Source organism: Sciurus carolinensis, chromosome 18, assembly GCF_902686445.1.
Source record: "Sciurus carolinensis chromosome 18, mSciCar1.2, whole genome shotgun sequence".
Classification (NCBI taxonomy): Eukaryota; Metazoa; Chordata; class Mammalia; order Rodentia; family Sciuridae; genus Sciurus; species Sciurus carolinensis.
Window position 1 is genome coordinate 9880224 of NC_062230.1, and position 25944 is coordinate 9906167.

General features: G+C 53.6%; 2 protein-coding genes across 2 annotated transcripts in view; one reads left to right on the forward strand and one right to left on the reverse strand.

Moving 5' to 3' along the window:
- Nucleotides 1-13867, forward strand: part of Baiap2l1 (BAR/IMD domain containing adaptor protein 2 like 1) — a 90052-nt gene extending 76185 nt beyond the window's left edge. Inside the window, 5 exon segments of the mRNA XM_047533012.1 lie at nt 940-1017; nt 2881-3007; nt 3009-3062; nt 12890-12927; nt 13397-13867. Of these exon segments, the coding sequence (XP_047388968.1) occupies nt 940-1017; nt 2881-3007; nt 3009-3062; nt 12890-12927; nt 13397-13472 (373 nt within the window). The 3' untranslated portion in view covers nt 13473-13867.
- A 1419-nt stretch (nt 13868-15286) lies between these two features.
- Nucleotides 15287-24159, reverse strand: Bri3 (brain protein I3). The gene is made up of 3 exons (XM_047533013.1): nt 23871-24159; nt 23534-23636; nt 15287-15692 (listed from the first exon to the last, which is right to left on the reverse strand). The coding sequence occupies exons 1-3, from the start codon at nt 24010-24012 to the stop codon at nt 15560-15562; spliced, it is 378 nt and encodes a 125-aa protein (XP_047388969.1). The 5' UTR covers nt 24013-24159; the 3' UTR covers nt 15287-15559.
- Between the last annotated feature and the right edge of the window lie 1785 nt (nt 24160-25944).

Below are 25944 nucleotides of genomic sequence, written 5' to 3' on the forward strand. Positions count from 1 at the left end.
ATAGATTAATTTGGCACATGAAGAGATTAACAGATCATATGAAGAAACCCCTGACAGAGGTTAGCATATTCTTTATTACTTTAAAAAACGTGACTTTGGAGCCAGACACAGTGGTGAGCTTCTATAATCTCAGCAGCTTGGGCAGCTGAGGCAGGAGGATCTTGAGTTCAAAGCCAGCTTTGATAATTTAGTGAGGCTGTAAGCAACTTAGACCCTGCCTCAAAATAAAAAATATAAAAGGGCTAGGGATGTGACTCAGTAGTTAAGTGCCCCTGGGTTCAATCCAAAAAATAAAACAAAATGACTTTGGATTTCTCAGGGATAATCTGCATGTAAGATATACTTTAAGACATAGCTGGGCATGGTGACATATCTCTGTAATCTCAGTCTCCGGAGGCTGAGGCAGGAGGATGGCAAGTTTGAAGCAGTCTCAGCAACTTAGGCCCTAAGCAATTTAGTGAGACCCTGTCTCAAAATATAAAATGAAAGGGTTTTGATATAGCTTGGTGGTAAAGCTAAAGCACCCCTGGGTTCAGCCCCCAGTACCAAAAGAAAAAAAAAATTAAGACAAATAGTTTAAATGTCACCCTCATCATTTCAACCACAAGTCTGCCTAAGCCTCATTGGTACTAGGTGGTCAGTTTGCTGTGTATGAAATAAAGCCAATATAAAAAATAAAAGGGAATCCAAATAACACGAATATGTATGTAAAATGTATATTGTTTTGGTTTGTGTGCCAAGTCATACTTTATAAAAGCCTTAGTTTCACTCAGTCTGTCCCTTATGAGCCTTTATTACTAACCTGGGCCATCCTGCCGCAGGCCACCATCAGGATGCCCCCGGTGTGTACTGCTTACCTGACCACCTCTTATATCACAAACAGATCTTTTGTGTTTTTGGTTTGTTTTTTTTTGTTTTGTTTTTTTCCTTTGCCTGCAGGAGGGGTTGGTTCCCGTCATCATATACAAAGTTGTTGGAAGAAAATGCAAAGGAATCAGTGACCATGCCTACACCAAGGTAGTGGATGTGACCCAAATCTCCCAGAAAAAAATTGGAAAACCGACCTTCTCCCTGATGTTTCCAGGCACATCAGCATTATAACCTAGAGGGCTGGGATATGGTCAGTGGTAGGACACTTGCCTAGTGTACACGAGGCCCTGGGTTCAATCTCTGCCACAAAACAGACAAAAAGAAAGAAAAAAAAGAAAAACTGAATTAGAGCCTAGATATGTAGCAGCCACCTTGGGTAGAACTTCAGCCCCTGGGGAATAGGAGCAGATGGCTGCTCCAGTGTCGCTGTGCGCGTCCCTGATGGTGGACAGGCTTAACTAACGGTCTGCTGTGGAGACGCAGGACCCAGACCGTCGTTTGTCGCCCGCCTCCTGCAGCCCTCTGAAATCACCCTCACTGGCTCCACCCGCACGGGTGCGGAGGCCCAGCACCTCCTCCACCCTGTCATGCTCAGCAGCTCTCACCACTAGCCAATGCTCTCTGGAAATGTTCTCTCGCCTTGGTTCCTGGACCCCTATGCCGTTTGTTTTCCTTTTGCCTCACCTGCGGTCCCTGTTCAGAGCCCTCTGCAGGGCCTTCTCCTGCCCACGACCTGGACATGGCACTCCTCCAGTCCGTGCCCGGTCCTTTCCCTCATCTGTGCTTTCTGGGCCGTCTCATCACTCCCCTGACTGATAGCACCAGTGGCCCTCAGTGAACCTCAGACCTGCAACCCAGGCAAGAGCATCACAGAACTAATAGCCGTCACCCCAGGACTGTCCCCACTGCTTTATGTTGATTAGCTCACCTCAGCCCTATGAGATGGAATCTTCCCCCCACCTTCAAAACGAGGAAACTGCTGGGCATGGTGGTGCCACTATCCAGGGAGGCGGATCGCAAATTTGAGGCCAGCCTGGGCAGTGTAGCAAAACCCTATCTCAAAATAAAGACTACCAAGGGCTGGGGATGTACCTCATTGGTAAAGCCCCCCTGGGTTCAATCACCAGGACCACAACAACACAGGAAGAAGACAGACAGGTTCAAGAATGTGTTCAAAGATACACAGAAGTGCAGAACCAAGACCAGAACCCAGAAAGAGCTCTTCCTGGTTTAAGATGGATTTTGGGGGGTGCTGCAAGTGGTAGAGCGCTTGCCTAGCACATGTGAGGTACTGGGTTTGATCCTCAGCACCACATAAAAATAAATAAAATAAAGGTACTGTGTCTATCTACAACTAAAAACATTCTTTAAAAAAGAATGGATTTTTGTATGTGTATTAGGCAGTTGTGGTTGGCTGCCCTTGGGCCCCCCAAGATGACAAGTCCAAATTGGACTGGTCATCCTTATCTTGAACTGCCTCATGCTTAGTGTTCCTTGTCTCGGAGAAGCCGCCACAGCCTACCCGGCTGCCCAGGTCAACCCCCACACGCCATGGTCCGCTTCTCCAGGTCCTCCCCCAGGGCAGTGTCTGGTGGTGCCATCTCAGGATACTTGTCCCTAACAGAAGAGTGAAAGTGCTACCATGCCAACAAATAAAGCTTCATTTTAAGATGCTAGAATTCTGAGTCTAAAATTTGTTAACCTTAAGCACTCGATGCTTGCTAAGGTCTTTGTTTTCTTATCACTACCCTTAAATACCCAAGCGCCAACCCCTGATTAAACTTGTTTTCCTCTCCTTTTTTCAGCCTTTTAAAGAATGTTTTTTGAGTATACATTTACAACCCAGGAGAAACACCCGAGTGTTTCATATGGATGTGTAGAGTTTGTGTCATAGTCCCCTCCTGCTGCCCTTTCCGCTTAGTGACCTGCTGTTACTGTGGTCTTGGGATGTTGGGGGTCCCAGGGGGTGCAGGACCTGACCTGACTTGCCCTCTGGTTTGTGGCTTCAAGCCCGGCGCCGGTGAGAAGTGTCAGCACGGTGGACCTGTCTGAGAAGAGCAGCATGGCCATCCCCCCTCCTGACTACCTGGAGTGCTTGTCCGCTGGAGCAGCTGCTGATAAGAGAGCCGATGTTGCCAAAAAACACTTCCACCTTCAGAGTGCTGGCCTCCACACCAGAAGCCGCATCTCCTGTGAGTGCACTTGCCTTGGGCCACGTCTGGAGATGGGGGCTCTGACTGCGCCTCAGTCACCAGAGAAGGGTGGGATCCTGGCCGGGTGGGCTGGGGGCATTGTCCCCGTGCCTCTGGATTCGTTATCCTGCACAGTGTTAGTGCCCCTAACAGCAGCCTTCCTATCTCTCTAGGTCTTCTAGGGCTTTCCCAAAGCCTCCTTGCCTTTGGTGGCAACTGTGGTCCCATAGCCATCTGATCCCCTTCCTCTGCATTTTCTTCCACTCCTCATTGTGTTCTAAAGAGGGCCTAGGCTAACAGTAATGACCTCATTTCCCTTCAGAAAGCGTCGGCTCCGTGGCAGCAGATGTGCAAACACTGTGTGACGTTATCTTAGGCCATGCCTGAGAAAGAGCAGAGGTTCCAGGAGGGCCATCATTCCTTTGACAGCTGCAGGCAGAGGGAGAGAGTGTCTGAGGCACGCCAGGCACTGGCTTGGGCTCTAGAGATAGAGAAACAAGCAGGCGAGGTCCTGGCTCCTTCAGAGCTCACGTCCTGGTGATAGGAAGCAGTCAGTGAAACTAAGCAGAACACCAAGGATAAAGAAGCCATGCTGAGAACTAAAACAAGGCGCGGTGGTGGCCGAATGAGGTGCCACCTAGTGAATGTGACGGTTAGGTTTGCGGAGTAGGCACCCTGGGAGGGGGCCTGCAGGAGGGAGGGAGCTCTGAGCAGAGGAGCAGAGCACTGTGTGGGACGCCAGGGGGAGCCAGGCCTCCAGGCCTGCGCTGGGGGCAGGGGCGGGGCCTCGGCAGTTCCTGAGGAGACCGCCGAGAGCAGTCCCCTGCAACTGAAGGAGCTGGAGCAGCAGGGAACAGCATCTACAGCCGTGGGCTTCTCTAAGGTGACATTTAGCAGATAGTGACAAGGAACCGGCCTTGCAGGGCTTGGATGCCTATGAGACAAGAAGCAAAGGTCTGAGCACCCTGAGAAGGGTGCGGGAGCGGAGTGTGCGGCGACGGTGCAGGGTGGCGCTGGGGATGTTTCTTTCTAGTGTGTTCACGCAGTAGAGGAGGAGGAAGTGATGGAGGAAAGGAGGCCTGAGAGGCAGGGCAGAGCAGGGCAGGGGTGCAGCCCAGGGTCCCATCTGGCCCCTCCTGCATGCCGGGTGGTGAAGGAAGGTCATGAGCGGCTGGGGCTGGCCAGGCGTGAGCAGGCTTGACAAAAGAGGCTGTAAAACAGGTGTGTGAAGAGAATGCACCTAGCAGAGGGGGCAGGGGACAGTGGCACCCGGGGCCATCAGCCACATTCACTGGCTCCCTCATTTTGTTTCTGTAGTCAGAGAGTCAGGCTGTTTGTCCTGGGGGTTCCCCAGTCTGTGTCATGTTGATTGCATCCCCACGGTGTTCTCGGCAGTGTCTTCCTCTCCTCTGTGTTTCTGGTCATCACTAGTTACATCTGAAGCCTGGTCAGAGGTACCCTGCCGGCACCTTCTGTCCCGTCCGCAGCACCGCCTCTCTTGATGCTGGTAGCTGTTGATGGCCGTCTGGCTCCACTGCTGCATCAAAGTCACGTAATTCCTTTTAAGGCAAAAGAATTTTGCCTCAAAACCATGCCCTGGAATTCAAATGAAAACACTGACACTGTCCTGTTTTGTTTCGGTGGTGCCGAGGACTGAACCCCAGGGCGCGCCTCCACTGAGCCGAGTCCCTGGCCCTTCTCACTTTTATTTGAGACAAGGTTTTGCCAAGTTGCTGAGACCAGCCTTGAACTTTTGATTCTCCTGCCTCAGCCTCCTGAGTAGCCGGGATTGCTGGCTGCATCACTGCTCCTGCCTGTTTTTAACCCTCTGTTGACTGAATCATAGCCATTGTCGGTGTCAGGCGGCTGCCGGGAAAGGTGCTGGGAAGCACATCTCTTCCTCACCCTGCTCCCTGCACGACAGAAGAGCTGATAGTCGGCATTTGCATCACTGTGACCAAAAGACCTGACAAGGACAGCATAGAGGAGGAAAAGTTCATTCGGGGCAGGTCTCAGTCCACAGACAGCTGACTCCACTGCCCTGGGCCCAAGGCAAGGCAGAACATCGTGCAGAAAGGCGTGTGGATAAAAGCAGCTTAGGACACGGCCAGCAGGAAGCAGAGAAGTTCACTCACCAGGGACAGAACAAGTCCCAAAGCATGCCCGTGACCTGCTGCCTCCAGCACTCCCCGTCAGCAGTCCCCTCCCAGTTCGTCCCTGTCCCTTACAGCTCTCATGACCCCGTCATTTCCCCTCCACAGTTTCGCATCATCTCACATGAGCATCTGGGGCACCTCGTACCTAGCCCCTAACAAGCGTAAGCACACAACCTTCCCCCAGGGTCCTCACTTGGAGAGTGGGAGTGGGGCTGTGCACAGGAGGGCACTGTCACTTTCCCCCTGAACTCTGGGCCTGGGGATACAGGTGACCCCTCCATTTAAGGGTCTCCTAGTGGGTTATGTCCCAGGCAGAGCTGCTTATCCAGAACCTGCTCCCCACACACCCCATCTCCATGGCCTCAGGTCCTGTTTCTTTTTCACAGGCTTAGAAGGCTTTCCAGTGTTTCTTTTTTTTTTTTTTTCCCGCCGTGCTGGGGATTGAACCCAGGGCCTTGTGCTTGTGAGGCGAGCACTCTACCAACTGAGGTATCTCTCCAGCCCCAGTGTTTCATTTTAGTAGCACTAATTTTTGGTTTGACTTAAGACATTTAAAAGTTTAAATGTCTAGAGAAAATGCCTTCCTTATACAGTTCTAATGGTGATTTCAGTTGTCATCATTTTGCAAGTCTTAGAATGTTGGCTAACTCTCACTTATACCTGAACCTTCCAGAGAAAGCCATGGTTAGCACTTCAGACAGGTCAGGAGTTGGCACCTACAGTGACGTCAGTAACTGATGGCAGCTAATGGCAGCTGGCATTCTTCTGCAATAGCACTGTGACCAACCTGACCTCTCTGTAAACACAATCAAGTGGCATGTGGGGTCCAAGGATCAGAATGAGACCTGCACGTTAGCGTTCAGCCATTTAGCATTTGCTGACCAGCTTATGGTCCAGATCTGTGCAGAGAGGACTAAGACCAGCGTGGGAGCAGAGTCCAGGGAGCGGTACAGTGGGGTGAGTGGAGGACGGGGGTCCTGGAGGCATCGGGTGGAACTTCTTGGAGAAAAGCATCTGAGCCAGTTCTAAAGGCTGAGGTTTAGCAAACACAGCCTAGATGTAGTGGCATCTGGCTATGCTTGTGGGGGATGGGCAGCATCAGGGCCAGCAGGAACGTGGTGGGGTAGACAGGCCAGGACTGAAGCCTGATGAGCCAGGCAGCCTGGATCCACCCTCAGGTGGGCTCCGCAGTCAGCTGAGGCTGGATGGTCGTCCCCACCTAGTAACATGGGAAGGGGTGACCAGGGCTTCTCCAGAGCTGGTGTCCGTCTGCTGTAGCCCATGTGGGGCAAGCCATTGTTCTGCCTTCACCCTGGGGCAGGTTTGATCTGGTCATAGTTACATATTTTGGAGCCATTTTTTTATATTTTATGTAATTTGAGCTCTAGATCTTGAACATGCCAATCATTTTTAATACCTTTATTTTATTTAGTTTTATGTGGTGCTGAGGATCGAACCCAGTGCCTCACAGGTCCACTGAGCCACAATCCCAGCCCCTAACATGTCAATCTTTGAAAGAGGAAAAACATTCTTTAAATACTAGAAAAAAAGATGGGACTATTTTTAAGATTCTGAATACTTAAGTAAGGGCCCTCCCTATAGGTTATGATCATACACATTAATTTCCAAATGAAAGATTTTTGAGGCACAAATACACAAATCTACATTCATTTTCTGTCATCCTTGTTTCTATCTCCAGTGGAATAATTTGTCAATTTGATTATTTTTTAGCAGAACTTTAAACAAAATATTCACTAGAGGGCTGGGGTTGTAGTTCAGTGGTAGTGTGTGTGACGAACTGGGTTCAATTCTCAGCAACACATATAAATAAATAAATAAATAAATGTCCACTGTCAACTAAAAAAAAATTTTTTTTAATATTCCCTAGAAAGCCATGTTTTACTGTAGTAGTCAAATGTCACCATGTGCCAGATGTGTTAAATGTTCACCCAGATCAGGTTCCCTTTTAAAATCCATATGCAAGTCATAGCTTCAGGTTTTTGTTAAAGAGCAAAGTTCAAGTTTGGGCAGTGGTCCCTTTGTAAAAATTAAACTATCTAATCATTACACTCCTACCTACGGAGCTTCTTTTAAAATAACTGTTTGCTACTTATAAAAATAACTTAGGGTTTTGGGAGATTTTTTTGGTAACTATCATTGGGAAAACTAGAAAAATATTAAAAGAATTTTAATTATGTTTTTACTTCTAGGATAACTACTATTAACACTCTACCATCTTTCTTCTGATAGACAGATAGACACACAGCTATCTTAACCTCCCACCCCACCCGCCACCTGTCTGCACTAACTGTGCTGCTGCCCTGGGCCCCGGCTGAGCTGCCCTGTGGGTCAGCCTGGCCCCCAGGGGCAAAATGGAGAAAGGGGGAAGCACAGAAACACGACAGGCAGTTCTCAGGTCCCACGGCATGTTGGGAAATGCAGCTGTGAACAGGCATCAGCATCTCCCATCAGAACACGCTCACCGATGGGACACCTGCCACTGTCGCCTGTGGCTAGTCACTGAGGTCCTGATAAACTGCTATGCTGTTCTTCTGATCTAGAGGATAATGGAAAATACCAAGTAGAAAAGTCATAAGAAAATAGTAATTGGCTCTTAAAACCCAAAGGCCACCAGACCTGAGAGCTTCCCAAGCAGGTGCTGTGGCCACCACTTCAAGGGCCCACCCCACTGTGTGCTTAAGGACATCTGCTTTTCCTTCTCTGAGACAAAGAAGGAAGAGAGCAGCGACCCCCAAGTAAGTGCAGTGCTTCACAGGTACACGCAAGATCACGCTTCTGTCACAGGAGTCATGTCTTCTGACGTAGTAGTTCAAGAGCAGGAGGAGCCACTGCTTGCCATAGGCCGCCTGGTGCTGGCAGCCTCTCAGGAGCAGCAGGAAGCACAGTGTCTAATAGTCTTTGTTGTCGGGCAGAGTTTCAGTAGCTGAAGCTAGAGAATTTATGGATCAGGCAGAATGTTCTGGAACTGTCCTACCCAATACAGCAGCTGGGGCATGTGGAGCAGCTGAACAGCTTCTTAAATAGTGCAGGGTGCTTAAGAAGTTGAATTGACAGTTTTGTCCACGTATGGCTAGTGGCCGCCCTGCCAGACAGCCAGGTTCAGATCGTGCAAACTAGGACACTGTTAAAAACTTGACCCATGACAGGATGGTCCATAAGGCTCCTAAGATGGCAGCCCTCCCTGCCTGGAAGTCTCAGAGAACCCTGGTAACCTTGAGGGCTGAGAACAGTCAAGTTCTGACCCCCAAATGGATTAACTTGTCTTTCCTTAACCAAAATGTTTAAGCCAGCTGCTGATGTAGGGGAGCAAAGTTCTGTCTTAGGCCAGACACTGGGACCCAGTAGAGCTGGCAGAGCTTCACCACGGTGCCCGAAACAGGTTTCCATGTGTGTTTTAGGTGCAGCTGTGACCAGTTTCACACAGCAGCCTGGCTTTTTTAACATCAGTGTTCTTGGGCTTGAAGACACCCAACACCCAGTCCCAGGAGCTACCCTCCAGAACAGAATCTTCCTAGATCCACTGACCTGAGAAGTTCCCATATGCCCGTGATGTCACCTCTGAAAAGATCTCAAAAGCTGAGAAGTGCTTCGCCCCAGGTGGCTCAGGGGAGTGGCCATGTGGACCTGCTCTGCAGGGCTCAGCATGGTCATCGTTCCCTAAGTCACCTGAGCAACATCCTTGTAAAAATGATCCAAAGCTCAGCTGCCTAGCACTCCAGAGCCACGTCTTAAATGCATGTTTGCCACGGCTGAGGCCCAAGTGCAGGCCTGTGGGGCAGTGCTAGTTGGCCCCACCCCGGGCACCTTGACTCAGAAAAGGTCCCGGGACTCAGCGCGGTTGGCGTTGCCCTGTTTGGCCTCAGCGTTCCCCTTCTGAGAATAAAGGGCTGACCTGCAGAGCGAGCCAGGAGATGAGCACAGCCCAGCATGGATTACTGGTGCTGAGGACCCTGTCAGGAGGCCTTTGTGGCCAGGGGCTGGCTGAGAAGGAAGTGTTGTTCTGTCCACTGAGTGGATGTCCAGAGGCTGGCGTCAGGGCACCCTGCAGTCTCCTCTCTGCCTGGCCTGCGCAGTGAGGCCCCCTCACCGTCTTGGCTGGACCTGGCTTACGCAGGCTGGGCCTCAAGATTCCCGTGTCAGCAGCTGGGGAAGGAACTGTTCTGGGTGGTCTGAGCTGACAGGGACCACCCTGTAAACTGGGATCAAGCGGTCCCCACAAGGCACATGGCCCTGTGGTGGACAGCAGGTCACAAATGTCTATACAAGACGTTTGGGATTCTGGGTTCTCCTGGGATTACACGACGTACCCTACTCTGCTGCAGCCCCATTCGGCTCCGTTGCTTGTCTGGCTCTCCAGTTTCAAAGCTGTCACTGTCCTTGCCCTTCTACTCTCCCAGTGGCCTACCTGTGGGCACCTGGGTTCAGCCTGGATCATCTCCTGTCCACGGTGCCCTGGGACCAGCACCATGCTGGCTGCCAGAAGGGGACAGAGAGGAAGTGTAGCAGGCCCTGCCCACTGTGCCACAGAGCCCCAGAAGTGACTTGTTCTGCGGCCCACTAGAAAGGCCCAGGTAACCGCCTGGGTGAGCCCGTCCTGGCTGCAGAAGGGGTGTGCTGGCTGAGCTGCACAGGTGCCAGGAGGTGGCGATATAGTCACATGTTCACTGGTCTAGAGGAGGTCAGGGGCCGTGGAGAGCTGAGCGGGCAGCTCCGTCGACCTTGCATCCCAGAGATGGCTAAGAAACATTTTTTCTCTTCCATTTTTTTTTTTGTACTGGGGATTGAAGCCAGGGGCCCTTTACCGCTGAGCTACATCCGCAGCTCTTCACTTTCTATTTTGAGACAGGGTCTCGCTAAGTTGTTGAGGCTGGCTTTGAATTTGCAATCCTTCTGCCTTAGCCTCCTGAGTCACTGGGAGCACAGGTGTGCACCACCACACCCAGCAAAACCCCCAAATGTTAAAGGGGAAATTGGTCTGAAAATGATGCAGATGTGCCTTGACCTACCACGGGCCCAGCCTAAGGTGACAACGCTGCGAACCAAAGACCCACCTCACCTGCAAACGTCCCAGCTGAGCAGCACAGGGCGCACAGTGTCAGATGTCCCCCCCGTGATCCTGGGGCTGATGGTGCCGTCTAAGGCCATACCCAGGACCACTAGGGAACTGTGCCACATATTGCTGGCCCAGGAAAAGACCCACAAAGCCCAGAGTATTTCTACTGAATACATGCTGCCTTCACAGCATCAGAAACTAGGAAATCAAGTCAAGCCATCACACTCAGGCCCGTCTAGGCTTGCTCTTAAGTAAACATTTTAATAGCTCAGTGAGTAGAGTGCCTGCATCGCAAGCACAAGGCCCTGGGTTCAATCCCCAGCACCTCAAAAGAAGAAAAAAGTAGTTAACATTTCATTAAAGAATGCCACACACAGAAAAGTACACAACACATTTCTACAAAGTGACTCTGTAAACCAGTAGCAGCTCCAGAAACAGCGTTCCCAGTCCCCCATGCACACCCCATGCAGTTCCATCCCTCCTCCAAGGCCAGAGCCAGTGTCCTGGCAGAGGTGGCCAGGGACATAGTTGTCTGTGGAAGCTGTCTGGGGGTCTCCAGTATGGGCTGCGGGGAGCATCTCGGCGGCCCTGTGCACATACCCTGCCAGTTCAGGCTGGTCCCAGGGTATGCGCAAGGACTCTCGGGCACAGGACCAGGGTTTGCCCGGCACTTGAACAGCCTCAGCTTGTCTTGAGGGCGTTGTCAGTTTGTTTTGCCTCCTTCCTCACAACCTTCCTCGTTGCCTCTTGCCACGGTACTTCAAGGATTTCCACAATTCTTTTAGGCAGAGTGGGCTAAGCACCCAGACAGTGCCAGGGCTCTGCTGGAGGACGGCTGGTGGGGGGCTCCCAGGTAGAGGAAGTTTCTGGTTCCCAGTCAGGTGGGCAGAGCACTTGCTCCCCCAGATGGCTGCACAGGGAGGGAACGGTGTTCTGCCCCCAGGAAGGACAGAAGGCGCTTTCCAGTGGAGGCAGGGCCCAGGGCTGGGCCTGCTGGTGTGAGCAGTGCTTGGCTGGCATGAGATGTGCCTCTGGGCCGCAGGAGGCTCCCTTCCTGCACAGGGACTGTCACTGGGGGCTTCCTGCTCCAGGCAAAACTGTCAGGACAGCACTTTGAGAAGGCAATCAACAGACCTCCTGGTACATTTTACAATTAAATCGTAAGCCAGGCACAGTGGTGCACACCTGTAATCCCAGCAACTCAGGAGGCTGAGGCAGGAGGATCCCAACTTTGAGGCCAGCCTCAGCAATTTGGCAAAACCCTATCTCAAAAATAATATTAAAAAGGACTGGGAATGTGGCACAGTGGTAAAGCACCCCTGGGTTCAATCCCTAGTACCCAGAAACAATTTTTTTGATTACATATTAGTTCTTAATCATTATGTAAGCGTTATACCAGAAATGACTTACTCAGGTCTGCTGGGGAAGCGCAGCAGGCCCTGTAGGAGAAATCTCATTTGCAGCCACTTCCAGTCCTGTCTGTTAGGATGTGTGAGCAGGACAGTGGCTTTGTGCTTCTGAGGTGAAAAGTAGACCACAGGGTGCCCGGCTGCTCTGCAGCTGCACTGGCCAAGGGTTCTGAGGCTGAGGCCATAGCCTCAGTGCCCAGCCCATCCTGCACCCAGTATTCGGTGACAACACCCAGCAGGAGTGCTGGCCCTGGCCTTCACCCTCTGGCTGGCACTGGGAAGTGGGAAGAGCTTGTCTGAGTCAGTGTTTGAAGTCCACATGTGCCAAGACAACTGCGAGGCCTGGACGCTGGCTGGGGATTCCAGGGAGTCTGGCCTGGCTGCCATGAGTCAGATGGCTTTGCACTGCTCTCTGCTGGGTGCCCACATGCTGCAGCAGGGACCTCAGAGAAGAGCAGGAGCAAGCACAAGCTCTTTGGAATGAGGAGAAAGGCGCGCGCACCTGGTCCCGGCCAGCACTGCACAGCAGTGCCCATGAGACATGCGGTGGCCTTCCCCCGGGACTCCAGGAGGCAGAAGCTCTGGTCGGGCCATGGGAGGGCTCAGCACCTACAGGGCTTGGGCAGATTCTGAGGTTAGACATTTGTGTTGGTGCCATTTTCTCTCCTCACAATTTGGAACCTCCTAGAAGACCACTGGACCTAGCTATCGGCCTCAGCCCCCCAAATCAACAAGGCTTGATTTTTACTTACTTTTTCACGTCTTCAGTGTTCAGCTCCCAAAAAAGCCAACCACAATCACGATAGGTCTGAGATGCCACAGTCTGCGTCTCCCCCAAGGCTACGCTGTTCTGGGCACAGGTCTTTTCTGTAATGTGGCTCAGTTGCTCGGTTTAATTTGCCAGGGGCTGACCTGTGTGGACGCCTCAGCCACGCTCTGAGGCAGCTTTTCGGTTCATGTTCTGATATTAGTGAGGGACCCTCATGTTCCTAGGACATTTTCTTTTCTCACCCTTATTCTTTCAAATGAATTTAGACACCGAAGCAATCTCAAAGTGAGACCACGGGGTGCTTTTAAACTCAACCAATTTATAGTCCTTATGCCTTCCATGTCTTTACCTACTACAGGTCTTAAAAAATGTCCCATTTCCTGAGCCTTTCATAAACTTCCTCTTTATCTTTCCTACAGAGTGATGCGAACGGGACTGCAAAGCCGCCCTTTCTCAGGTACGTGTGACTCGCATGAGCAGCTCTTCAGAACATAGCGTTGCCCTCCCCGGGGGGTGAGCAGTGCCCCCAGAGGGCCTCTGGCACCCAGCCCAGGAGGTCCAGCCTGAGAAGGCCTTGGTCTGTGGAGCCGGGGAGGCTGCAGCAGTGCTCTCATCAGGAATCCGCCCAGAGAACAGTGCACCTTTGCCCTGATCCAGCTTCTGTTCCTGGGTGGCTCCCACATGGCCCCCTTCCCAGTGCAGAACTGAAGAGGTGTGGGCTCTGTGTCACCCGACTGTTTAAAGCTATGGAATGTTCCCTTCCCTAGCGGGTCCCACGGAGTGAGCTGTAGACTTTCACACACAGAAACATCAGCCAAGGCTTGTATACACTGGGAGGGTGGCGGAGAGCAAGAGCAGTGGTTATCAGCTCTTTTAAAATGAAATTCCTGTCTTGGAACAGTTTAATAGTTTTTTTCCCTCTCCAGTGGAGAAAATCCCTTTGCTACTGTGAAACTTCGACCTACGGTGACAAATGATCGATCCGCACCAATCATTCGATGAAGAGACCCAGGACCCTCCCGGTTCCTCTGGTGTTAAGTTCTCACTGCACAACGATAGGTATATTGTCTGACAAGTGCTGGGACTCACAGGCTTCACCCAAGGGTGCCTGATTTCCAATGTATCCCACTCGAGCAAATCGATGCATTTTCTCAATTAGTTTTAGCATAGTTGGGTTTACACATTTCTGTCTTTAAGATAAGTGAATAATAGTTTAGTGACCAGCTCAATCATTTGAAGTATTTTCTTCCTATTCTGTTAAAAAAAAAAAAAAAAAGTAAATTTGGTTCCGATCCTTACTACATCTTTAATATTCTATGATTAAAAAAAAAAAAAAAAATGCCAGAATAAGGGATAGTCTATGCTTTCATGGTTGGCTTTCTGCACCTGAATGCGAATGAGACCTTGGTTTTATTTTACAAAGCATGTGCTCTTAAGTAGCATTATGAAGCTTATCTAAAGAAAATATTGTGTAAAGTTTGCATCTTGGCATGCAAATCATAATTTTAAGCAATATAAATTATGAAAACATAACATTAAAGGTAATAATTTTTTAACTTACAAATTTTGAACTTTTGATTAAACGTAAAGCTCCTCAAAGGTGGAGAAATCCTGACCTCCCTCGGATTAGACAGCTGCAGAGCACTGACACAGGCCACTTCCCTCTGCACAGCCATACTTGGCACTCAGTGAAACCGTCCGTAAGAGCTACTGAGTTCAGTGTTAACTGCTGCAGCTGGATTCACAATGATCCACCCAGGCTGTCCTCACCATGGCCTGGCACACTGGGAACATGTGACTCCGAGGGCATTCTCCCCAAGCTGGGTGACCAAAGAAACGTCCACTTAACAAATCTCTTCTTAGGGGGCCTCCTGGGGTCCATGTTCCTGTTTGAGTTGAGTTCTACCTGCAGATGGCACTTACCCAGCCTTGCACTGCCAGACGCTTAGCATCACGGCCGCTGCACCAGGCCTCTGCACTAGCCCCAAGCCAGGGGCTGTAGCTTGACTTTGCTGTGAAGAACCTGGATCTACTCCAGTCGGTCATGGCCAAGATCCACACAGAGGGGGCAGGAGGCTGTTGCTTATCACAGCTACTTTGATCTCACCATAGATAAATCATTGTTGGTCAAGGTCAGATGGAGGTAGACCAGTTCATGTGAGACCTGCAGCTCCTTCCAGCTGGGCAGAACAATGTCTCAGGCTTTCCTGGGAGGGGACACAGGCACCCCCAAGAAGGGCGGCTGCTGCAGCCTGACTAGTAACACCCTCCCAGGTAAGGTCTGGGTCCCACCATGAGCAGGTGTCACGTGGCACTGTCTTGAAAAGGTGCCCTAGTCAGTAAAGAACGATTTCAATTCCAGATGAGCGGCCCACTGTTCCTCCCACCATTTCCGAAGCATGGGTTTAAGAAGGCCACTGTCTTCAGCAGTGGAGAACGAGCGGTCCAGGGTCTGGAAATGTGTGACGGAAAGTCGGGGGTGTCACACCCTAGATTTCACAGCTCTTGAGCAACTTGGGAGTTTCCTCAAGCTTTGTTTCCCTGGTATCCTGAGGGGCCCCAGGGTCATTAGCTGCCATGAGCAACCCCTACAGCCTGGCACCAGAGCAGTCCTGGCTGCTGCAGACACGAAGGTGCCCAGGTGTGTGCTCTGCAGATGTTGGGTCTGGCGTTTAATGTTGAATAAAGAATCAAACACCAGTTCCGTCAGTGTCAGTAAGATGGGCACGAGTGGCCTGTGTGTGTGTCATAGTTTCACCTACCGACTTCACGTGGGTGGCAGTGTGAAAGTGCCAAACAAGCAGGACCAGCTGAACAATGGTATGAATCTCGTTTATTTAAAACAGTATTTCTCACCTTTCTCAAATTGAAGACTGCAAAAAATAAAAGCAGTGCTTTTTTGAGTTGTCATTAACCTTGGGAGCAGGGTTGCTGCCTTCCACACTCTGCCAAGCTGTGGCTGGCATGTGCCAAATCTATCCCTCCTCACTTTACAAAACAGTCCTGAAGCTTAATCAAATAAAACTATTATACACGACATTTACATTAGAAAAGAGCTGGATGCAGGAAAGCCAGGTGTGTTGTTCCCTTTAGGTAAAGGTTGCTCCACAGTTGGGACATCTCCGCTTCCTCAAGGCAAAACAGCAGATGAACCCAAAGGGAAACAAGATGATGGCCAGGAAGATGCCCAGGAAGGTGAAGCAGTCCTCCAGGACCCCGACCCTGTGGAGAGAGGGGCAGCAGGTTAGGGCCCCAACCCCTCCCATCTTGGCTGCACAGGGGACAGCCGGTGACCTACAGCAGACCTGCCTGGAAAAGAGCCCCCTTCCCCAGCAGCAGCCATAGCCAAGACCACAGAGCTGGCGTCTACTGCCGAGCACTGCTCAACACTGAAAGCCACCACCAACCTTGCTTCGCAGAAGGAATGACGAGCAGCACCTGTTTATATAAAAACAAGACCCAAGAAACCCCCATCATTTGGGGGTATTTTCAATGTTGAAGGTTTCAGATTTCTTTTTACATCTTTTACATCCCCTTGAGGAAAACTGTTCCTAAAAAGCACTGAAGCCTACCTCCAATGTGCATGATAGAGGGACATTACCCTGGTCCTGTACCAATGAGCACAAGTTCAGTGACCAGAAGAGTCTCCACCGTCCTGGTGGGTGGGAAACAAGAGCCATGTGCTCAGCAATTCAGTCTACATCTAGAAAGCTCTGAACCCAGGGCTGACATGAGAAGTGTCAGGAGCTTCCCCCATCCTGGGAATGTGGGGACCAGCCCCTGTACTCAAGCACTTCACCAGGAGAAATGGGCCTAAAGGGCAGGCATGTGAGCTGGAGAGGAGGCACAGGGACTGCAGGCTAGGGCTGTTTTCCTTTGTAATGCTAAGGGGAGAACATGTCACTGTGGTCCCAGGGGACCCCACTCCCGACCCCATTCCAGCTTCCTTCTCTAGCTCCATGCTCACCCCCACGCTCCCTCATGCCCGCACTGGCCTTGAAGCAAGTGCTGTTCTGCCCCCTGGTGGAGAGGAGGAAGTTCACAGCTTGAGGTGGCAGAACACAGGGCTCCCACCACCTCAGAGGCCACAAAGCAGCCAACAGGGCAGGGACCCTTGGGCTCTCCTTTCCAGAAATAGGACCAGCACCTGCTTGGGGGGGGGGGGGGGAGAGCATGAAAAAAACGAATGAATATTCCAGAAGTCTGGTTTTCTGCTTAAAAATCAAGTCAAACTCGGTGTCCACCTCCCTCCAACCCACACAAAAGAGCTGCCTACCTAAGACCAACCCAGGATGGACAGTAAGTTCTAGCAGCACTTTCCACCACATCCTGATTAAGCTCTGCAGAGAAGGAAAGGTGGAACTCTCTCCCCTGCTCCAGAGGGTCCCAGCATCCACTGGTTCACAGTTGAGTGCCCTAGGTCAAGACTCTTGGGGAGCCAGGCACAGTGGCACACACCTGTAATCCCAGCAGCTCAGGAAGTTGAGGCAGGAGGATCACAATTTCAAAGCCAGCCTCAGCAGCTTAGGAAGAACTTGTCTCTAAATAAAATATATAAAAAATGGCTGGGGATATGGCGCAGTGGTTAAGCGCCCCTGGGTCAGGCCCCCCAGGAAAAACTCCTGGGGAGCTCTGTTCCAGCCTAAGCTTCCCGACTCCCAAGAGCCCTTTCTGCATCAAGATGGCAGGCTAGGTTGGAGCACAGGTAAGCCCTGCTCTAAGGCAATGTGACCCAGGTCTGAATCAGTGTTGGTGAAGTGACCCCTCTGGTATGACTTTTACAAGCACCCTCTTCTGTATAACACAAGGTCATCAAGTCACCACACTTGGGCCCACACCTGGCCCCTGCCAGTCCAGTCCAAGGAGGATATGCCCACCCCCACAGCACACCTGGACCTCGGGGCCCTGGATAACCAGGGGTTGGGCTGGCAGAGGACCCAGATGATTAGCACCTGAGGCCACTCTGGTATCCTCAGCCACCAGCTGCCCCCAACATAGATGGACAAGACAGGGCCCTGGGCCTAGGACCTCTACAGTGGCTAGAGGGAGGCCAGGTGGCTCCAGACCACTGGGAGCCTCTGGCTGCACTGCTCCTGTTCTTCCCCTACCTGCACGACTTCTGCTGGCAGGTGAGACCCTGGAAACACTAGTTTGCATGTTTCTATTAAAAATGTCCCATGAAAAAGCAGAGCCAGGCGAAAGGGAGCCAGGTGAGCAACCTCCTAAAGCAGCCAGTCCCTCTGAAGGAGTCACCAGGGAGCCTAGCCCAGCAACTCTCCAGGCTTCAAGGAAACAGGAGCCTCTGGAGACCACTGAGGCCTGAAGACAGTGACTAGCCAAGTGCCTGCCAGGCTGCTCCTGAGGACCAAAAAGGCAGAGCGCGGACAGCGCCCCGAATCTGCTCAAGGGGAGCAGAAGGAGCTGCACCCAGCCAGGTCACTGGGCTTCAGTGCCAGGAGGGCTGCAGATGGCACGGGGCATCCTGGCTACAGGCATGAAGGGCAGGGGTGGGCTTCCCAGGGCAGGCCTGTGTCTTGTCCACACAAACTGTCCTCCAGTCAGCACTCAAGGGCACAGCTTGCCACCCACATTCTAATTCTCTGTCCAGACCCCGAGCCTCTGTCCACACTATAGAAGCTGGAAGAGCCCAGGAAAGCTGGTCACTGCTGGGCTGTCCCCGCCACCAAACCACAGCATCACCAGATGCTATAATTCCCACCCGTGGCCAGGCAAGCCTTCCCAGGCCCAGCTCAACACCCAACATCACATTTTCTCAGTCCCTGGAGGGGCTCAGGACTTAGAGTAACAGCCTCCAGGGACTAGGGCGACTCACCCTCAATGCACAAATCCATGGGGTTTCCTGTTCAAACCCACTGCTTCCTCTAGCCAAAGCTCAGGGCTGGGCAGCTTATGCCACCCTCTAGAGACCTGAGTCAGGAGGGTCAGGCCTGATGCTGCCAGTGCCCAGCAACACCCCTCGCAGCCTCCAGCACTCACCCTGCCCAGCCGGCTCATCCCATGTACTTTCACCCCATTGCCAGAGAGGGTCAAGGCCATCAGTTCTGGGAAGAGTGAGGATGCTCCCTTCGGTCACTCGCAGATGGGACTGTCACCCACAAGGCTCAGGAATCTACCAGCAGCCAGAGTCTAACCCAGGACCCAAGAAGCACTCATGCCCTGACAACCTGAACCCCAGTCTTGACCTGGCTTCAACAGGCCAAGGGATGGAGGGAAGAGATTAGCCCACAGCTTGCTTCAGAAAGCTTCAGCCCTGAGCTGGGGTTCCGCCTGAGGGCCCCACACCCTCCACCCCAAGATGCCACACCCTTACCTGCAATCCCAAAGGCCAAACAGATGGGAAAGTGCAACCTTCCCCAAGTTCACAGCAAACTCACCTGGCAGCAATGTGACCTGGGCTCCTGTGTGGTTATTTATAGTTTTAATTTCTCCTACTTAATGTAGATTCTCATCTTGTCCAGAAATATTACTGTTTTAACTACAGTACTGCCCCGAATCTCAAAAAGTGTTGGCACAGTTTAGATTTTTAAAACCCAACATCTTCCGATTTGAGAAGCATGATGTAGCCTGGAGACCAATCTGGATCCAGCAAAACGCAGACTGCTGCTGTGTGGAGACCCCAGCCCCTCCTGCCAGCCTGGCCCCAGCAGCCTTGCTCTCTGCAGCTCCAGACCCAAAAGAAGCCCCAGGCTGCCAGAGCAAGTCTCAACTCCCCCAGCTGGCTCAGAATCGGAACCCAGCAGTCCTTCCAGCTGTGGCTGGGCGGCCCCTCCCTGTCCTTGCACACAGGTCACGTGGGGGTCGGGAGGATTATGGAGCTGAAGACACTGGGGAACTGACTAATACCGAGAACCTGCTCCCCCGCCACTTGAGCCTCTCAGAACAAGTGGCCACTGGAACCTGCTGATGTCAGCCGGAGCTGGGCCCTGGGGGGTTCCAGATGAGCTCTACCTCACCAGGGACAGAAAAGGGCAGAAAAGGCTGGAAGGAGCAAGCTCTAAGTTGCCCAAGGACAGATACCCAGTCAGAAAGAATAGTGCTTACCCCTCACATCACCGAAAAGCCACAGGTAACCACCTGACAAGAGGTGAGACCCACAGTGTGCAAGGCCACACAGCTGGGAGTGCCATGACACTGGATCAGAATCCAGATGGGCTCCCCAATGGTCCTGCCCCAAAAGCCCCAGCCAGCCCTACTTCCAAGGTGGTCCTCCAGGGCAGTCAGTGCACCCAGATGGACCCCAAGACGCCCAGTAGCCTTCCCCAGTTGTCTCCCATTCATTTTCCTAAGCTTAGGACCTCAAGGCACAATCCAGCCCCAGAAGCAACTCTAGCCCACCCACTCCTGAAGGACAGTCTCCTCAAGAAAAGAACACATTTGTCGGGCACACATGAGTCTGGGATTACAGGTGTGCAGCCTGGGAGGCTCAGGCAGGAGGATGTCGAGTTCCAAGTCAGTCTCAGCAATGCAGGCCCTAAGCATCTTAGTGAGACCCTGTTTTTAAAAATTAAAAAGGGCTGGGGATATGGCTCAGTGGTTAAATGCCCCTGGGTTCAATCCCTGTACCAAAAAAAAGGAACACAGAGGGCTTCCTCTCTGGGCCACAAGCCTGAAGCCAAGGCTCAGGACCAGCCTGCCTCTGGCTGTCCCAAGGTCTCCAATCTGAAAAGGCTCCCTGAGCAGTTACTTTACTAGGACCTCCAGGCTACTCGGGGCAGTTCTCAACGAGTCCAACTGCTAACCCCAGTCCCTTCCCAGTGGAAGAAAGCAGACCTGGCCAGGGAGGGCATCCAGTGGGCTTCCAGTCTGTCCCACCAACAACCACCTCGAGGTGCCCACACTGCCACAGCTGGGGGACCTGGGTGAGCCAGAGACCTCGGAGGCCAGGGAGGCAGAATGGGCCTCCTGCCATCTACACGCCCTGCGCAGCACACAGACCAGGGCACAAGTTCCTGCCATCAGTGCACAGCTCCCCGTCCTCAGGTCAGGGACAGCCCATACCACGAGCCCCGGCAGTCAGTGCCTTGACCCCAGTCCTTCTGCCACCCCAGTCCTTCTGCCACCCATCGCCATCCGAAGCCCAAGGCTCTGTCACTCCCTCTCCCCTCCAGACTCCACTTTGTCATCTCCAGCCCCCCAGCCAACCAGAAGGAAGCCTGTCTCTGCCCCCAGGGGCTCCACACTAACCACCCAGTGCCACATCCAGGGCATACAGGCAGCACCTGATCAGGACACCTGTACTTCCTCTGGGCTTCCAGGACCCCACTTCCCTGAATTTCCTCCTGCAAGGTCAACCTTGCAGAATGGGCAGCTTTATGCCCATTCTGCTTGCAGCCTGTGCTCCCAGGTACCTTGGCCAGCCTCACCTGCCTTGCAGCACCTGGTGGCCCCACCAAAGAGGCTGCATAGACCCACAGCACTGCCATCCCACCCTGCATCCAGGGACAGCCCCCAGCCCCCAGGGCAGGGGAAGGCCCAGCACTGACACCCCTGGTCAAGGCAGTTCCCACAGGCCTCTGGTGGGGCAGGGTGCAGCGAGGCAGCGTGGAGGAAGCCAGCACAAGACTCGCTCAGCTGCTGGGGGTGAAAAAAACGCTGCTTGTAGACGGCTAAAAAGGGAAAATGGAGTCAGGCTGCTTAACAGAGGCTCAGACAGGATGGCAAAGTGACAAGCGACATAGGCCTCTTATGCCAAGCCTCGCTCAGAGGGAATCACAGACGTGTGACTTGGGCAAATTCCTGCCAAGCCACCAGGGAGGGCAGGGACAGAGCCTGGCAGGCCTGATCTGGAAAGAGAGGAAGTGTGGTCATGTGAGACGTAGCCGTCTCTCAGTCCTAAGATGCCAGTCAGGGGCAGACTTGACTCTTTAGGGGGGAACATCTCTGTCCCCATGTACAAGTGGTCCTAAGATCACACCCCCTCTCCCCAAATCAAGGAGCTGCCTGCTCCCAGGCTGGCCACGTGGCTGCCCACTCCCCCGCTCACCTAAGGTTTCCTGCTGGGGAGCAGGAGACCCCACACCCAGGGCAGCTGCCGCCACAGTGGCAAAAAGCAGCCGCAGAGGCCAGCAGCAGAAAGGATGGCAGGAAGAGGGCAGACCTCAGGTGTGCAGGGTGCAAGGAAAAGGCCTGTCAGACATCAGGCAACTCAGCCCAGACAGAAGGGACCAGGAGGAGCTTTAGGGATCCAGTACCCCTCACACTGTCCTCAGAGGACTCGGTCTTCTCAGTGCTGACCACCACTGTCCAGGGAAACCACCAGCTCCCAAATGAAGGCAGCACCCCCCAAGACCTTCCCCAGAGTGCACAGCCTGTGTTCCAGATCCTGTAGAAGTTAAAGGCCTCCAGAACGACACAAGTCACCTCCCAGAGAAAGGGAAGCACCGGGGAAAGCGCTCCCGATGCCAGCAGCAGACTGGGCGCTCCACATTCCTGGGAACTTCACCGCCACACTGCCATGCTGCTGGCCTTCCCTCCTCCAAGTTCAGGGGCTTGAGCCAGAAAAGCTTCCAAACCATCTCATCAAACACCAACACTTCCCAGACGAGGCAGCAACCAGCTGCACCTGGGCCCTCTGCTCTAGGTGCCTTCCTGCTTCTCCCTCTGGTCAATCAGCCTGCAAACCCTCCTCGAACTCAGGAGATCACTCGATGTCTGCTCTCCGCAAAAAAAAAAAAAAAAAAAAAAAAGCCCTTGGAATCCAGGAGTGGACTGGGTGGGGACAGAGGGCCTTGCACACAGCAGCACTCTGAGCAGCCGGTATTAACTTCAAAGCCAGAGATTTTCCTTCTCTCACCTCTCCATGCAATTTTCCAGAGGGATTTCCCAATGACTCTGCACCGGGATCAGTCCTGACCTCCTCACTCATTGGCACAGGCCGATCTCCCAGGCCATGTCCCCTTTTCTCCACCAAGTCCACCCCCATGTGCCTCAACCCAAACACTGGCACCCCCAGGTGCAGCACCTGCAGAGAACTGCAACCAGGGTACAGCCAGTTCCCTCCCTCCCACTTCACAGTCTCCCAAGGCCAATGTGTCAGCTGGGCAATGACCACCAGGGTGTCAGATCACATACCCAGCTTGGGTTTGTACTAATTCCTGGGTGGGTAGGTGGCCTCCCAAGGCTCTTGCTGGCCACAGCCTCCTTTACCAAGCACATGGTCAGCTCCCAGGGTCCAGTGTCTACCCCAAGAACACACCATGCCCTCCTCATTGCATAGTTACCCCAGGGCTGTGAAGTCATTAACTTCCCTATGGCTGGTTCCATACTGGGCCTCACTGATACACTTTTGAAATGAAGGCTAAGTCCAAACCAGGGTTTCTTAATTCCATCTCAGACTTCAACTTCCTACTCTCAGAGGAAGGCCAAAACCCTGCTCCCCAACTCTGTCCCAACTTCCTGAACTGAGTACCCCCAAATGCCAAGGGTAGGGATCAAGACTCACTTGCATTTCCATCCTCAAGACCACACACACAGTACCTCAGACCCTATAAAAAGTCCTTAGAAAGTTTCTGTAGGCTTCAGGTTTGAGGATATGAGAAAAACACTCCTACTCGAACAAAGAACCACACCACGGGGTTTCCTCCCAGACCAGCCGGTGGCCAAGTTAAGCCCCACTCTGGGGCTCTGCGTTCAGCGGCCCTCACAGCTGTTGCTCCCCGGCCACCTGGACCCCCCCCTAAACATGAAGGCCACCTGACTCTGGTCGTGGCAAAACAAACCGACCTCCTTAAAGAATCAACTGCACCGCAAACTTTCTAAAGAACCCGTCGCAGGTCCCACGCCAGGGAGGAAAAATCATCAGTGCCATGTTAACGTTCCTGCACCCCAATCATTCGGAGGTACAATGCCCCCCAAGTGCATTCGACTCCCCAGTAAAGGGAACCCACGCCCTTTGCCCTCCTCCGAGCCAGGGGCCGGCGATTCCACCCTCTCCCACACTGCAGTCGGGCGGCCTCCCCCCAGCAGGGCTCGCCCAGCGCGCCCCGCGCCGCCTCTGCAAGGTCCCGGCACGTGCGTTCTCAGCCACCCGGGGCCAGACTTACCTGCACACCGGGCAGCCTCCGACGACGACGATGGAGTTAGCAGGGTACCGGGTGACCGTTCTACTCTGGATGTTGTAGACCCTGGGGTGGTGGGTGGGTATCCCTGTGGGCGGGGGTGCACATCAGCCGGGGCGGCGCTCGCCCGTCCCCCCCAGACCCCTGGTCCTCGCCCGCCCCGCAAGGCCGCTCCCGGGCGCCTGCCGCGCCTCGCAGACCCCAGGTTGGCCGGCCGCGGGCAGGCTCCGGGGGCGGCGCGCCGCAGACCCGCTCCCGGGCGGCCGGGCCCGGAGGCTGCCCGCCTGCGGGGTCCGTCCCGCCGCCGCGCCCGCGGGCCCACCTGTGACGAGGTAGGGGTAGGGCGGCGGTGGGGGCGCGGCGGGGATGGCGCCGTAGCCGTGCGGGCCGCACGCGAAGTCGCCCTGGCCGGCCTCCAGGTTGTAGGCGGGTGGCCGCTCCTGCAGCAGCGGCTTGTGGTCCATGGCGGCCCGGCCCGCGCCCGCCCGCTCCGGCGCGGTCGGCCCAGCGGGGACGCGGCGGGGACGGCGGCCCGCGGCTCGGCCCTGGGAGGCGCCGGGCGGGCGGGGCGGGCGGGAGCGGGCTTCCCCGCCCTCCCGCCGGTCACAAGACCCGGGTCACGTGGACTGCGCGGCGGGCGGGGCTGCGGCGTGTTAAAGGGGCCGCGGCTGCCGCGGGTTCGCGCCGCGCCCCGCCCTCCTCGGACGCCCGGTTGAGTCGGGTGTTTTGCCCCGCAGAGACCCCTAGCCGGCGGAGGCCACTGCCTACGGGGGAACCACCCAGGGGTGGGGCGAGGGCCCATACCGCCCCCGTGTGCGCCCGCCGTCCGCAGAGGCTCGGGCTGCAGGGCGCCGGGGACGGGCTCCCGCGGGAACGCCCGCTCCGCGCTTGGCTGCTCAGCTGCGGCGCATTCCTCCCTCTGCCTTTTTAGACGAATTAGGTCATGACCGGGGTTTGTGGCCACTTATTATGATGATTCCGCCGTCTGGGACGGACCCTAACTACTGGGCACCTGCTGTGCGTCCTCGGGTTCCCCATCTTAACGACCCCGCGAGGTGCTTGTTACTGCCCCCAGGTTACGACGCCGGACCGAGGCTCGCGAGGGGGCGCGGGAGGGCTGGCTCCACCCGGACCCCAACCCGCCCTCCGCTGGCTCCTGTTAGGCCCCTCGCTGAAGCCTTCCCACACCTGATGTTTAATGGGTTTGTCATTAAGACTGTTGCAAAATTGGAACACTTAGGATCACTTCCTGTAGCTTTTTTCAAGGGCTGACCCCGTAGCACTTCCCGTTTTTTGTGCTTTTATGTGTAACCTGCATTTTGATTCCGCGCTAGGAAAACGACAACTCCTCTCAAACCCGCCTTGGTTTTGATTTTTAATAAAAGACCATCACATTCTTTCATGACAAGTTAGACTCTTCCAAGCCCATCCCCGTCTATCTTGTATCTCCCAAAATCCCATGGAGAACAACTGGGGAGTGGGCCAGATTCAGGCCTGACCGACTTTAGGGGTGCAGCCAGGTCAATGAGGTTGATGGGGAGTGACCGAGGGTTTCAGGGTGAGCAGAGGCCCTGGCTGTTGCTCCTCAGAGACAGAACAGAGCGAGAGGCCAAGTGAAGGTGGGAGCCCCTGTCCAAGGGAACTTGGCGTCCAGCCCCATCAACATGAGAGGTGGTCCCAGGTCAAGCTTCCTGAACCTGGTCAGCTGTGGCCACCCAGGTAGGGACCCTCATCCTTCCCCCGTGCCCTGAAGACTACTAGTAAACAGTCAGCCTGGCCTTCCTGATATCCTTTCCTTACCAATACCCAGCTCAAGCTGGAAAATTAACCTTCAGTTCACAGACTAATTTCATCTACCCTTATTCATCAAACTCACAAAAGGTGTGGCCTCTGGCTCCCTTCCTTTCCTATAAGTGATTTCTTTCCTCCTAGCAGTGCCTCTGGTTAGGAACTCCAAATTCACAAGTGCTCCTGGATCTGGGGGGGTGGGATTTTCCATCATTACTTTGATGATTACTGCTGCCCTTCATTCAGGCAGCATGCCACTTATGTACACCTGCTGTCCCCGTTCCAGTACTGAGGGGGACAAAGATAACACTGATGGGAACACAAAGAAGGAGCAGTTGGGTAGGGAGCCAGACAGTAAACTTGGAACTGCAGTGGAGTGACCTTTGTGTGCTGAGAGGTTAGAGGTGCCACACCCAAGGAGGTAATGGACCTGAGTGTCCTCGAGTACCAGGGCCAGAGCCCAGCTCAGAGGCCAGTGCCATGACTCTTAAGTCATGTGGTGTGGCCCTAGAAGGGGTCTCCAGGAGACAAAGGCAGAGCCCCAGAAGTGAGCCCAGTCATTGGAGGTGGGAGAGCATCTTGTAAGAGCTAATTGTGGAACTGCAGGG

Coding starts and splice junctions, on each gene's coding strand:
- Bri3 (XM_047533013.1), bottom strand. CDS start 24,012: ATGGACCACAAGCCGCTGCTGCAGGAGCGGCCACCCGCCTACAACCTG. Junction 23,637..23,870: donor CTACCCCTACCTCGTCACAG/GTGGGCCCGCGG, acceptor CCCCGCCCACAG/GGATACCCACCCACCACCCC. Junction 15,693..23,533: donor GGAGGCTGCCCGGTGTGCAG/GTAAGTCTGGCC, acceptor CTCTCTCCACAG/GGTCGGGGTCCTGGAGGACT.